A 15,596-nucleotide genomic window follows, 5' to 3' on the forward strand; every position below is an offset into this window, starting at 1 on the left:
CTGTTCAAACATTATTTTTGTAGAGTTTGCGTATTTTGTAGAAAACCACGAAAACCTCCCCCCAGTTATCCTAACGGCAAGGGGACTCTCACTCATGATCCGTCTACCACAGGGGATATTTTACGCCAGCACTGTGGTCAGTGCAAGTAGGATTCGGAATTCGTATCGACGCGTCATCGCTGGGATTCAAACCCGGTTCACCTCATTGGAAGGCGAGTTCTCTACCCCCTGAGCCCACACGGCTTTATTAAAAGTGCTTATTATATTGTTTAAATATCGTCGTTGAACAACGGACCCAATTTTGTGTTCACGTCTACCTATGTTTACACTTCGTAACCTTGTCATTTTGAACCAGTCTAGAAGACGAGGAATCAGTACCCCACTAAATATTGATTTATTATGAGAACATGGAGGATTTTGTGACCCAGCAGATTTAATGCGCATCAGTCAAAATTAACTACTCGGGGAGACTTCGTCAGGCGGGGATCGAACCCACGAACTCTTCGACATGTTCCCAGTGCCCTACCAACCGGCATCCCAAGTATTTGTCATTGACCTTTCTAATTCATTTAACTGACAAAAAAGAAAGCGGTAAATCAAAAGAATTTATTCGCAGGTCAACATAACTCGAGACTGTCGGGAAAAGTACTTTGAAGTCGAGACCTTCTACTGATGGTTCTTATCGAGAAGAACAATAAAAATGTTCTAGAATTGTCTTTCGCTGCAAACTAAGCGTGTATCACTTAAGGAAAGAATTTACTTTAAAAGCCTCCTTCTTTCTCTGGTGAATATATTTGGAACAAAACATTCTACTCCCGAATGGAGGAAGAAAAAAAAAGAAAACCATTTTTAAGTTCAAAATACTCGCCTGCGAAAATTTCATTTTATTTTTAGAGGAAACGTTAAAGCGGATGAAATTTTATTTTTAAGCGGCAGATATTTTACTTATTTTACTGTTCTTTCTTCTCTTTTAAGAATTTTTTTTTTTTTTTCGTTCTTATTCAAATAAATTCTTTTTTTGTTTTAAAGGTTAGATTGCAAAAAGGAATTCCTTGCAACTGTAGCGCATAGTCGTTCTCCTCTTTTTCGTTTCTATCGCAAGCAGCAGGGACATTAATTGAGCGAGGCGAGAGAACGATTAAAATTTCATCACTCGCGGTGGCAACGACACAGCTGTCTGGCTTTTGTTGAAGAAGAGAAAAACAATTGAGCGGAGAAATGTGTTGCTTAGCGACATGAAAAGAATATCAACATACATACACAAAAAAAATAAGCGCGCTATTAAACAGAAATTAGCGCCGCCATTTCAAGATATTTCCGATGTAGAAAATTTCAGGTAATAACGGACGAAAGGGTGTTGTACAAAATGGCTTCCACGATTTTATTTATGACCACCCAGAATCTTCTGATACATTAGAAGATTCTGATATTCTTTTGTCATACAAGTTATCGTAACAGCCGCTCATTTTTGTGATGAGTGCTATCATCTTCGTCTTTTGTCTTGCACCGATGAATTGCTTAAGTTTATCTTATTAAGAAATCCTGAATAATTTTTTACTATATTGAAACTAAGTATTAGATCTTTTCTATTTAATTTTAAGGTGTCACATTAATCACAAATACTAACGAAAGTATCGAAAAATAATTTATTGCTTGCATTAAATTTTCAAAAATATCCAAACATACAGAAAAAAAATTATCTCTCTATCTGTATTGATTTATAAAGTTTTGAGCCAAAATGGCTGTGGCACCAAAAACAAAATTCTTTCACATTAATGCTTTTTTGGTGCTTACGACTTATTTGAATCCCTAGGAATTTTCTTTTTTTTTTTAAAAAATAAACTTTGAAGTAATTAGGTTTTACAATTATCCTAACATGAGGCGTAGTGGCTCCCAGCGAAGTGACCCGGTTCGTATCCCAGTGATACGAATTTCGCATCCGACTTTCGCGCTGTGGTCGGTTCGAGAAGTTCTGGCAGAAAATATCCTCAGAGGTTGACGGACCACATGGGGCAGTGCCCTCTTGCCGTCTGGCCAACCGTGGGAGGTTTCCGTGATTTTTCTCCACAGGTAACACAATGCTGGCTAGTTCTAAGTCCTCCACGAAGGCAAAGTTTCTAATAATACTTGATCAAGGAGTTCCCCTAGTCTTCTGGATTGGGTTCAAAATGACAAGTCTGCGGAGTTGAACATTGGTAGTTGTGTACTCAAATTTGGGTCAGTTGTTCAGCGACGTTTATAAAATATAAAGTCAAATAAACCTAATATATTGTGTGTTGAATAAACGATTTAAAAATTCATAATCTATGCATTCGATGTCTTTTTTTCTCCTTGCATTTTGCTCATAACTACCCACGAAGAATGTTATAATTAATATAAGCAAATGAATTCTCAGATTTACAGAAGTAAATAATTATAACTGATAAATAATAACTGATTTTGACTTAATATTTTAATTTATGTTATGTTATTTATTTTTTTTTGGAAAGGAGGAAATTTGAAGCTTTAAGATTAAAAAATTCCAAAACTTTTATGCCATTTTTTATTTTTAAAATATGTGAGCTATATACTACTTTGTGAAAACTAATTGACTTTCATTTAAGTGTGCACGTAATGCTACTGAAAAGGTGTTTATTTTTTTTCATTTAAAAAAAAATAATTGTTTTGAGGGCACTTTGACTTCTTTATCACTGAGGAGTTAAAATTAAATTTGGATTTTTTTATTGGGTGAGATCTGGAATTTCATTTATATGGAATTTTTTTCTCATAGTTTTATGTATAGTGAATTTCATAAATACCGCCCCATGATAATTTTTGTTTTCATTTTTTTTATCAAGAATAAAGATTAATAAAGTTCATTTGTTATGGGTTACAAATTGATATTTTAGAAAATAATATCAGAAACTATCGATATCTGACAAATCGCAGTTGTGGGGGGCAGCTGAATTAAACAACAAAACCTGCGGACAGAGGACACGTCTATTAAAAACACTTTATATTTTAACCTGAAACCAAACAGGCTTCGATGTTATGTACTGATGAGAATACATAAATTGACAGTTTCAGTTCCATTGTAGTGTGTACAACTGCAAAAATGCCAATTCATTAGTATATAAGACATGCTAACTCGATTCGATGGTGGGGTACCTTTTCGTTTATGAAGATTGACATTGTCGATATCTACTCTCCCCACATTGGTGACCCGGATGTGATGTGAACACGCCTATCTTGGGAGTAACGTTCACTTCGATCTGAACTCGCCTACTTCGATGGATGGTCCACATTGAACAGTTGACTTGCTAATTGTGACTGCGACATTGATCTCCTCACGCTGTTGCTACTCAGTCTCGATCACACATAATGTCACGAGGTGTTATAATTTAATTGTTTTTTGTGCTGGTTCAAATTCCGGTGGCAACGTTGTTCACGATGCCATGGTTACGAGCGATTCTGTAACTAGAGAGAGTAGTTGAAAAAATAATAAACAAAGTTCTTTTTATAAAGATGCCTCAAGATTCCTAACTTGTTATTTACATAAGGACACAACATTTGGTGACCCGTCGACGTGATCCGTAGTTGACACAGGTTAGTGAAATATTTTATAGTGAGAGGAAAAGCATTGAATTTTTGTATAATGGGCGACATAATCAGAAAACGTAAACTACTTAGAATGACTTTTACCAAAACCATAGGAAGTTTATTTGACGAATTAGAAAAACAAACGCCTGACAGTAAAAACCTCAAACAGCAGTGTTTTACTTTAGATAGAGTTTTTAATAAAATGAAAGAATGTGACGAATTAATTTTGAACGATATAAAAACAGACGTTGAATTAGAAGCTGAGTATAATAAGATTGAAGAATATGATCAAAAAATGGATTTGGCAAGAGCAGAAAGTGAAATATTTTTCAGTAAACAAATTGTGTTGAATGGAGCGGCGAGTTCCGTCACTTTATCGCCAAATACAAAACGAAGAATGCGTCTTCCGAAGATTGAATTGTTACGCGAGGTGGAAGGCGAAGAACGTTTACAACTGGCGAGAAATGGATTTGATGGTGCTCGGACAAGGTTGAGGTCTAAGAAAGAGCAACACATCGACGAAGTCATTCCCACCGCCAGTACTCTGGTTTCTAGTGACATATCCCAGAGGCATCCATTTTGTGTGTTCTGTGACAAGACTCATGAAAGTAGAGATTGCTTCATTGCACAAAGTTGGTCTTTGGATAAGAAGAGAGAAGTCTTAAGCAATAAGAAAGCGTGTTATATTTGTTTCAAGGCTAACCATAGGGCCAAAGAGTGCAAAGCAAAACTCAAATGTATGATGTGTTCCAAGCGGCATCACGTAATTATGTGTTTCGAGTTACCAGTAAACAAAAGGGAGTTGACAGCTAAGGAAAGGGTAGATTCAAGTAATGTGTTGGTCGCCAAAGAGGGTAACGAAGTTCTTCTGCAGACTCTCTTAGTAAATATTGAAGCCAATGGGAAAAGAAAACTGGTTCGAGCTCTTATTGACAGTGACTCCCAGAATTCTCACATATTGAAGAGAACTGTTAAAGAAATGGGCCTTAAACCTACGACAAGAAGAAGTTTAGCCCAATCATTGTTTGGCGGCGTTACGACGCAAGTGAAAGATCATGGGCTTTACCAAATCACTCTTAAACCACAAAATAGAAATTTTTCTCTGGACATACAAGTTTTTGATCAGCAGTCTATTTGTGGTACAATTCCTAGACTTAAAAGAGGACCGTGGAATAAGGAATTATATAAGAAAAAGATATGGATTGCTAATTACGGAGAAGGTTCACCTGATATAGAACTGTTAATTGGTGCCGAATTTTGCGGACAGCTATTCACTGGAAACATGGAACGTCTTCAATGTGGGTTGATTGCCTGTGAAACTCATTTAGGCTGGCTTGTTATGGGCAGAACCACCAATGATTCTTACGACCCATTACGCACTAATGCTTCTGTGAGTATCACCATGTTAATTCATAGTGATAAAATAGAACACTTTTGGGACATGGAAGTTTTAGGAATCAAAGATCCTGTAGAAAAGGCCCCAAAAGAAGAAGAAGTGATGAAATTTTTCAACGATACCTTGTCAACTGATATTGATGGGCGCTATATGGTTAAATTACCCTGGACAGACAATGCTGATCTTCCGGATAACCGAATCATTGCCGAAAAAAGACTTCTTTCCACCACATCCAAGTTAATTTCTTCAGGAAGATATTTAGCCTATGAGTCGGTTATCCAAGAATGGGAAAGGGATCAAATAATAGAGGTGGTTCCTGATGAAGTTCCGAAGGGGAGGAGTCATTATCTTCCTCACAGAGGAGTTTTTAAGGAACATTCGACAACTAGAGTAAGACCAGTATTTGACGCCGCAAGTAAAGAAAAGGGCAAATTTTCTCTCAACGACTGTTTAGACAAGGGTTTGAATGTATTGGATACCATTCCATCGATATTGATGAGATTTAGAGAAAAGAATCTTGGCGTGATTTCCGACATAAAGAAAGCTTTTTTACAGATATCTATAAATCCAGAAGATCGAGATTTTTTAAAATTTTTTTGGTGGAGTGATTATGAAAAAAAGAAGATGAAGACGTACAGACACAGACGGTTGGTCTTTGGACTGAATTGTAGCCCATTTATACTTGGCGCTGTAATCAACAACCTTTTACACATTTGCCCTCAAAAATATCGTGACGTTGCTGAAATTTTGGAGAAAAGTTTTTATGTGGACAATTGCGTCACGTCAGTTGATACCGTTCGAGAACTTTCTCATTTCGTGACCGGAGCAACCGAATTAATGCAACTTGGAAACTTTGAACTTAGAGGCTGGGAAAGTACGACAAGTGACGCTGAATTGGAGCCTTCCCAAGTACTTGGTCTTCTGTGGGACCGAAATGAGGACGCACTTTTTTGTGATTCTGATCAATTTGATAGCAGCTGTGAATCTTTTACCAGAAGAAATGTGTTGTCCTCCATTCAAAAGGTTTTTGATCCCATAGGGTTTACTTGCCCGGTGACAATCATTCCTAAATTGTTGCTGCAAGAAACTTGGAAGAAAAAATTGTCTTGGGATGAACGACTCCCTGAGGAAGCAGAGAAGAAATTTATCAAATGGCTGTCCGACTTGACTAAATTGAAAACCATACGAATACCCCGATGTGTGATTCCTTTAGGATACCGACAGTCTTTCAGCTTGCACACCTTTTGTGATGCTAGCGCGTCGAGCTACGCTTGCGTAATTTATTTGAGATCAGAAGGAAAAAAGGGTGTTAATGTACAGCTACTACAGGCCAAGTCACGAGTAGCGCCGATACGACTCACAACCATACCTCGATTAGAGCTACTGGCATGCAGTATTGGCGCTCGACTAGCACAATCAATGCAGAAAGCTATGAGTTTAAAAGATGTACATGTGTTCTTTTGGTCGGATTCCACAACTGTTCTCCATTGGATTAAGAACAACGAAAATTGGGGTACATTTGTGAACAACAGAGTAAAGGAAATAGTTCAGCTCTCTTCAAGAGAAATGTGGAGACACGTTCCTGGGCACAGCAACCCAGCCCATCTCTCTTCAAGAGGATGCTCTGTTCAAACTCTTAAAGAGTCTAAGTGGTGGGAGGGCCCACAGTGGCTGAAAGGGTCAAAGGAGGAATGGCCCGACTCAGCAGAACAAACCGATGAAGATGAGGTCTCAAGAGAGAGAGAGAAACCCGTAGTTGTAACCAATCTTCATACTCATGAGACTACTTGGTATTTGAAGCGGTTTTCAAAATACTCAACTATAGTACGAATGGTAGCATGGATCCTTCGATTCTGCACAAATTGTAGAAACCCAGGTAGTATAAAAAGAGGAGAGTTATCTGTTGACGATATAAACTCGGCTGAGCAGAAACTACTAAAAATTGTGCAGAAGGAAAGTTTTGGTGACACTGTCACGAAGAATAAATTGAAAGGCTTCAACACTTTCCGCGATGCCGACGATCTGATAAGAATAAAGACAAAAATTTTCAGAAGGGAAGATGAAGAAAACTTCAAATGTCCCATAGTTTTACCGTCTGATCACCCACTTGTGGAAAAGTTAATTTATGAAAAGCATCTGGTTTCTTGCCACAGTGGAACTCAAGTAGTCCTGTCAGATCTTCGACAAACTTTTTGGGTTCTCAGAGGTCGGAAGACTGTTCAAAGGATCTTGAAACGATGTAAGAGATATTCTTCCAGGAAATTAGAAACCGTGCCTGCCTCCCTTCCTGAAGACAGGGTTCGAGACGCGTTGGTTTTCGAGGTGACAGGGGTTGACTTGGCAGGGCCACTCTATTTGAAGAATGGAGATAAAGTTTGGATATTATTGTTTACCTGCGCCGTGTATCGGGCTATCCATTTAGAGCTGATACAGAGCCTCTCAACTGATGGATTCTTGCTTGGACTAAGAAGATTTATAGCAAGACGTGGGAGACCACGAACTATATATAGCGACAACGGAACAAATTTCGTTGGAGCGGTCAATTTAATGGCTTCTATCGACTGGAGCAAAATAATTCAAGAGAGTTCAATTTTGAGAATTCAATGGGTCTTTATCCCTCCTACAGCCGCCTGGTGGGGTGGATTTTGGGAGCGTATGGTCCAAATGGTGAAGAACCTTCTGAGAAGAGTTTTAGGAAAAGCATCCATAAATTTTGAAGAGTTGAGTACCGTTCTATGTGATGCAGAAGCAGTTATCAACTCCAGGCCACTCAACTATTTATCTGAAGATCCAGAGGACTTAACACCACTAACCCCAGCTATGTTCCTTCAGGACGTTCAAACGGTGGGAGTGCCTGACTTAGACAATTTAGATAGCGTCAACCTGGCCAAAAGGTGCAGATATCAACAGAAATTGAGAGAGGATCTCCGGAAGAGATTTCGGGAAGAGTACCTCAGTATGCTTATTCATAGGCAGGAAAATAAAAAACCTATCAAGCGAATACAAATTGGAGATGGGGTCCTCATCGAGTGTGACAAAAGGAGACTGGACTGGCCAATGGGACGAGTAGTTTAAGTTTTCCCTGGGAAGGACAACTCGGTTAGAGTCGTAAAATTGAAAACTGGAAAAGGCGAACTAATTCGTCCTGTGCAACGATTGCATCCTTTGGAACTCGATTTCACAAATGAAATATTTAACCGTGAACCATTTAAACAAGTAAAGATCAATAACTTTAAAGATAAAACTAAAGTTGATAGCCTCAAAGGTGAAACTGAATTTGGAGAGATTAGAGATGATGAACGATGCACAGACTTAATGAAAACTAAATGTGGTAGGGCTGTACGAAAACCAACTCGTTACAGTTAATTTAAGTTTCGTTAGACGTCAACTGTTGTAGCTTCTTCTACCTTTGAATGTCTAAGAGATTTGTGTTTGATTATTAAGAACAATCAAAGGTGGGAGTGTGTCACGAGGTGTTATAATTTAATTGTTTTTTGTGCTGGTTCAAATTCCGGTGGCAACGTTGTTCACGATGCCATGGTTACGAGCGATTCTGTAACTAGAGAGAGTAGTTGAAAAAATAATAAACAAAGTTCTTTTTATAAAGATGCCTCAAGATTCCTAACTTGTTATTTACATAAGGACACAACACATAACGTACAACGCATTCACTAGACTGCTAATGGCAACACAGGATCGACCACGACCGTGAACTTAATACAGTTCTGAAGATCAACAAAAGTACGGTGATATTAATACAGCTCTCCCGGCTCCTCATAAGACAGCAATGAATCAACTAGTGCTATCCATTCATCGAATTCTATCACAGGTATTCTTCTGGTGGGGGAGTACTGTATAATATTGATGGTAATCATTAATAATTCTATCATAAACCATTATATTTTTGATGATAATCAGCATGAGTAACCATCATCCCAATAAAGGAATTCTGACTGACTTATGATGATCCAACATAAGAATAGCAACTTGTTTTGATGTCCCATGTTGAACCTTCACAAATTTCCAGCATAGTTTTTCAGAAATCGAATATTGGAACGAACCACCATTACCCCAATGTAGGAATTCAGACAGATTTTTGATAGGCCAACAGCTGTTCTGATGGTATACTGAACCAACAATAATTATTATTAAACCACCATGGAAATGCATAGTGAATCATCACCGAATGATGGAAGTTATCAAAAAAAACATGAACGATGTTGGATGATGGTAACTATCAAATGATGGTGAACCATCATGAATCGTACTGAAACCATCAAAATGTTTTGACGGAACCATCAAGAATTTTGACATGGACAGTTATTTGTCTATAATCACGTACCTAATACTATAATGCGAGTTTTAAATCGATCGATTACTTAAAACGATAGATTTTGAAGTATTCTTAACCATGCCTCTCCCTAAAAAAGATTTTACTCTTCTTTCATTTTTTTTTAAAAGCTTTAAAAATTGTATCAGTTGAGTCCAGAAAAAGGGGAAAAAGTAAAAAAAAAAAAAGTATTCACTTTAAAAAAGACAAAGAATAATGCGTTGGACATTAATCGAATGAAAAAGAAACACGAGAAGGGGAGTGGAGGGCTCTAAAATAAAAGTCAATTGGAAGATCGTTTGACATGCTCATTACCCGAAACGACCATCTTGTAGAACAACTTTCTTTTTTACTACCTCCAATCATTCTTTTTTTTCCCCTTCTTTTTTATTTGCTCAACTCAAAAATTTAGCCCTTGTTTTCCCCACTGACCATTTGATCTTATTTTTCGATTTCGATTGGTTCAACGATCATATTGGTCAATGAGACATCCTTTCGGGAAGAAGCAGTCAATCGATGTGTTTATATATATATATATATATATATATATATATATATATATATATATATATATATATATATATATATATATATATATATATATATATATATATATATATATATATATATATATATATATATATATATATATATATATATATATATATATATATATATATATATATATATATATATATATATATATATATATATATATATTAAAAACCCCTATCTAAATTATTGGACGCACTATAAGGTTATATAGCTTTATTTATTTAGCGCGGCGGAAACCGGTTTGCATTTGTTTACAGTCGTATATCAATTGGCTAACATTGCAATACAATGCGATAAATACAAATAGGAAGTATATAAAAAATCTCCTGAATAAAAACCCTATTACATGTGTGTTTAAATATAAAAGTAGTGTCTATAAACATGTGCATATCATGTCATTATTAAAACACTACAGAGCGTCTAATTTGGTCTAATTATTATAATACACTAATATAATACCTAATATTATAAATATTCTATATTTATATAATATATCGTCTAATGTATCCAATCGCCGTATTTATATGTTATATCGTCTCATTTAACCAGTTGATACACGAACGTAAGCAAGTGCAAACCGGTTTCAGTCGCATAAAAACAATGCAGCTGTATAGAGTATCACCAGATAATTATAATTTAACATAGAATCTTATAGTGTGTCTAATAATATGGTCAGGGAAATTGTATGTAATGAACTCGAGATTGTTGCTTGCAAAACAACTGCAATGTATTTGACGACTATAACATAATTTTTTTTTTCTTTTCGATTACAATGTAATTCTATTTTTTTCCGACTACAGCATAATTTTTTCTTTTCCGACAACAACATAATAATAATAATTATTATTATTTTTCACGATTGCAATATTTTTTTAAACGGGCTGAAATACATTTTAGAATGTTTTCAATTTTTCAATGTGTCCTATACGTTTCAATAGTTGTGTTTTTAAAAATACAATTCACATCTTTGGTACATTACATTGTCTATATAGAGTGTTTCCCCGAATGCTCCGCCAACATGCAAAACGAATGAGGGTACCAGAATGAAAAAGAATATTGTGTAATCATGCGGGCAATTTCCCGCAACAGAAGGGGGGGGGGCATAAGAGGACAGGTGTGTGAGCCGTCAACAGCTCATGAGGTCCGAGCATAAAAGAAAAAAAAAATATGAAATATTATTTTAGGGGTGAAAAAAAAGGCGTGAATAAAGAGCCTTTCGATTCCGCGTAATTGCTTCTTCCATCGATTTTAGCACTCGCCCCCCCCCTTTTTCCAAAGGGGCTCTTATTCGTGGTCTCATGAGCGTAAAATTTGAAAAATGGCCCCTGTTAAGTGGCATTGATTCCTGGAGAAGAAGAGGGGTGCAGCAGGGAATAGAACAGAATGCGTTCCGGAGATGGGATGCTAATCCAATTCGCGGAGTAACCCGATTCCTGCTTTCTGGATTGGAATCTGGCCATCACCCTTTGCCTTCCTCCACCCTCCCCCCCTAATTGGATTGGGGATTGACGAAGGTAGACAATCGATTCCTATAGGTTCGAAACTGTGTGGACAGGAGAAGGAATCTCTGGAAAAAAAGAGGGACAAACTGTGATTTTTGACTTCCTCCACTCACAATCGGCTTAGAGATATTTTTGAAAAAGTGGTCCCGGAGGGCTCTTCAAAAGCAATTTTTCAAAAGTTATTGTATATTTAAATAAATGTGACAGAAGCATAGAAATGTTACAGCTATTCTGCAGATTATCTAGATAAAGTACAGATACACTAAGGGTGGAACCATTTTCTTTCTCCTATTTTCAAATTATAATCCAATCTTCTCCTATTTTCACATTATAGAAATTAATCTGCACGTCATTGACTCGTTCAATTGAAACTGAGACCTTTGCAGGATTTCTGCATGCTTGCAATAACAAAATACTGCAGTCAAACCCCGTTATAGTGAACACGGTTTATGGTGAACTCCCCGATAGAGTGAACGAAATGTTCGCTCCCGTGCCTCGCTATACAGTGAAACAAGAGAAGAGAGGATATTGGATACTCTCTTCCACTGATTTTCTTTTTTGGTAACAATTTTGAAACGTCTACTTCAAAATACATACCGATTTTTAAAACCATCTGTAGCATGGGATGTGGCAACAAGCATTTCTTCTTCTTTGCTTACTTATTGCATTGGTTGGTTCAGCATTCAAAGAAGCCACTCTCTTCCAGTGGGTGGACAAATGCTTCAAATTAACGCCGGTGAATTTGCTAAGCTATTGGATGAGACTACTTTCGAGTGGCTGATTGGACAGGTTTAAAAAGCGGACATAACATGAATTCGGGAAAAATTATCGGAAGTGTTTCCATATCTGATATCGAGGATTGCACATCAGCTAAAGATTACTATTTTTTTTTTGTACGCAGGACGAAGATTAATAAAAAAATTAATAGAGATTAATAAATAAAAATAAGTTAACCCATTTTTTTGATACTACGTATCATTTTTCAGTCATTTTTGTATTTCATTTAATGGGTCATTTATTTAAATAATGTGTCATAAAAGGGAGGAGTTTGGAACCATGAGTTAAAATTGTTTGCGGAACGGATACAGTGAAGTCCCGGTTATAGCGAACTGAAATGTCGGTCCTTTGAAGGTCCACTACAGCGGAGTTTGACTGTATTAATTTATTTAACCTTGTAATTTTGAACCCAATCCAGAAGACAAGGGAACTCCTGGATCAAGTAGTGGAAGAAATTCGCCTTCGTGGCTGACTTTTTGATGAGACTAATCCACATTTGCGTTACATGGAGAAGAAAACCATGAAAACCTTCCACGGTTAGCCGGAAAGGGAACTCTAGCCCATGATCAGTCTACTGCTGAGGATATTTTTTGTTACCACTGTGGTCGGTGCAATGCGGAACTCATATTGATCAGCCATCGCTGGAATTCAAAACCGGCGCACTTCCTTTGAAGGCGAACGCTCCTGAGTCATCGCGGCCAGGGATAGCCTGGTTGGCAGGGCGGTGGACTCAAGTTCGCGAGAACGAGAGTTCGAAGCCAGCCTGCAAAAGACTTCCCCTGTAGTCAATGGTGAGTGGTGTACGTTATATCAGTCCTTCGTGTTTCCATAACAAATCATACACCTGAGGGTAATGAATTGGAGATAGTTCTCTAGTTCAGGTCGAAATTACGATCTGTGGGTGAATGAATGCCCGTTTGAATGGGTCTGCCCTATGAACGGGTGTGACGTATGGGTGTAGCAGAAGTCGAATTCTCGGTCATAGATGGCACCACTCGAAAACAAGAAAAATCACACCCCCTTGCCTTAATGGCCTAAAAACAACATGGAATGAAAGTAGGAAAGTTTTCGTATAGACAGTGGTTGCACGACTTTTTATACCAGAAAAGCACAACGAACTTTTATCCAATTTTTCAGATCGGAGGGCGTTAAAGATTTATAAAAGGCTGTCCAATTTTCGAACATTTGACATCAATGACAGAAGTGTCACAGCTCCTTGTTCATAGCGGGATCTGCTACATAAAGCAATACGATGAAACTTTCATAGATTATGCAACAACAGTATACAAAATGGCGGAATTAGGATCAAAGTTTCATAGAATAATAGTATAAGAAGTTCAATATCGCCAGTTTGGGAAACAGACGCGATCAATAAGTACAACAGAATCACTACTAGCATTGTTTCGTTAGCATTACCACTACTATCTTAAATATTTGCTCAAATTTTTTATTTTAAACAAAGTCGAAAATTAATTTCGAATGTAAAACTACTTAATTCAATGTACAGTTACACTTTGAAAGAAAAATAAATTAATATTATGCTGGAAAACTTCTGACAGAAATAAAAAAAAAGACTTATGAAAATTATTACACTATGAGGAAAAAATATTATAAATAAAAAAAATTATATTGTTTTATAAAATAATACTGAATAACTTTAAACAAACTTTTGACTAGTCATAATACTTGTAAGACATAAATAATGTACATCGAATGATTGTAAAGAACTCCCTTGAAAGTAATAATTGCGAAATTATTTTATTAAACAATATATAAACCGTCTGAAAACTTAAAATATTTTAATAAAGAAACTTCTGATTTAATTATTTAATTATATGCATATTATCTAAATTTCTTGTTTAGTAAAAAAAAATAAATTTTTTTTTTGTGTTTAAGAAATGGCATTTAAAACAACCTGATTATAATTAATTCAGAAATAGCTCCGCAATTAACTAAGAAACAGCTGTGCATTTTTATTGAAATGATTTAAGAGCGGATTAGTCATAACCTTCAGCACATCATAGTCGAAACGCAAAACCAAGAGCGATATAATAGCGATGTTTTAGCGAAGAAAAGGAAAAAAAAATAAAAACTGACAAATATAAAATGTTAAAACTTCACAACATTTTTGAAACTGTCAATTTAGAAATGAATATTATTTTTTTGAGTGTTTTATTTATATTTTTGTGATTTCTATTTTTTAAAAGTTTTTTTCCTCCTCCTTTTAGTGCTAATGCAGTGTCATCAGTATTTCATTTCGTCTTAAATTAGTTCAAAATAGTAAATAAACTATTTTAAGCATGTTTTTGTTTTATTTTATTTTACATAATCTATACGTTTTTACATACGTATTTACATATACATATACGAGGGTTGTAAATTAAATAGTGACAACTTAACCTTTAAACTCACAGAAGGACGGGCGTGCGCAAATTAGATATGGGAGCTGTGAGGTGGCGCTGTTGTCGATGTGTAGAGTGCAAAAAAAAGTCGATTAGTTTAGAAGGGTAGTTGTTGTGTGGCGTTAAAGTGAGGAGTTTCGTTTCCATCGCTCTAAAGCATGTTTTCAAAAGGTGATCAGCGGTCGTGGCTTACAATCGAGGTTGCCCGTGTCAAAAATGCAACAGAATGCTATCGAGGATTAGTGGAAGCCTTTGGAGCAAATGCTTTACCATATAGGACAGTAGCACGATGGATTCAAGCATCTCGTCTTTTTTAGTCATTAAGCCTTTTCACAACATGCTTTAGAGCGATGTAAACGAAACTCCTCACTTTAACGCCACGCAACAACTACCCTTCTAAGCAAATCGACTGTTTTTTGCACTCTACACATCGACAACAGCGCCACCTCACCGCACCCATACCCTATTTACGCATGAGCGCCCTTTTGTGAGTTTCAAGGTTAAGTTGCCACTATTTAATTTACAACCCTCGTATATTGATATCCGTCCTTGAACAACCGTTTTGGTTTTACGAATACTGGTGTTCAGCTCAGTAGCCTTGTCACTTTGAAAAAAATCCAGAAGACAAGGAAACTCCCGGATCAGTACCCCCAGAGGTATTCATTTTCAATGGGAACATGGAGGACTTTGCGACTCGACAGATTTAAATTGCATCAGTCACCATTTACTACACAGGGAGCCGGCGGTGATCGAACCCATGAACTCTCGGACATAGGGCCAGTTTTCTACCCACCAGGCTATCCCGGCTCATGCGTATTTATAGGGAAAAGTTTTATCTCCTGCATTTCCAATGGACCTCCAGTTATTCCAAAGGACTACACGTGGTAGCATAAAATGGAAGGGTTGCGAAAGAATTTTACAATTTGAAAGTAGTTTCAGACGTTATTTTGGCGTTATTTATTGAAGAATTACAATTCTTTAACAAAATAGGTCGAGGGATCATTCAGGTTCTCGCGCTTGGTTTAGGGAAAAACTTAAAATTATAATTATGCATT

At 36.7% G+C, this 15,596-nt stretch overlaps 1 protein-coding gene across 1 annotated transcript; it reads left to right on the plus strand.

Moving 5' to 3' along the window:
• Positions 1–3,670: 3,670 nt before the first annotated feature.
• On the plus strand, positions 3,671–8,050 carry LOC147816243 (uncharacterized). The gene is made up of 2 exons (XM_087156742.1): positions 3,671–5,497; positions 5,597–8,050. Exons 1-2 carry the CDS (start codon positions 3,671–3,673, stop codon positions 8,048–8,050), a joined length of 4,281 nt encoding a protein of 1,426 aa, XP_087012868.1.
• The last annotated feature ends 7,546 nt before the right edge of the window (positions 8,051–15,596 follow it).

The sequence above is a fragment of the Parasteatoda tepidariorum genome, chromosome 2, assembly GCF_982258835.1.
Source record: "Parasteatoda tepidariorum strain Cologne lab strain chromosome 2, Ptep-v5.0, whole genome shotgun sequence".
Lineage (NCBI taxonomy): Eukaryota > Metazoa > Arthropoda > Arachnida > Araneae > Theridiidae > Parasteatoda > Parasteatoda tepidariorum.

Excerpts from the sequence above, each read along its gene's own strand:
- LOC147816243 (XM_087156742.1), top strand. The coding sequence starts at position 3,671 with ATGACTTTTACCAAAACCATAGGAAGTTTATTTGACGAATTAGAAAAA. Across the intron at positions 5,498-5,596 it reads TTAGAGAAAAGAATCTTGGC|AAGATGAAGACGTACAGACA; the intron begins GTGATTTCCGAC and ends TATGAAAAAAAG.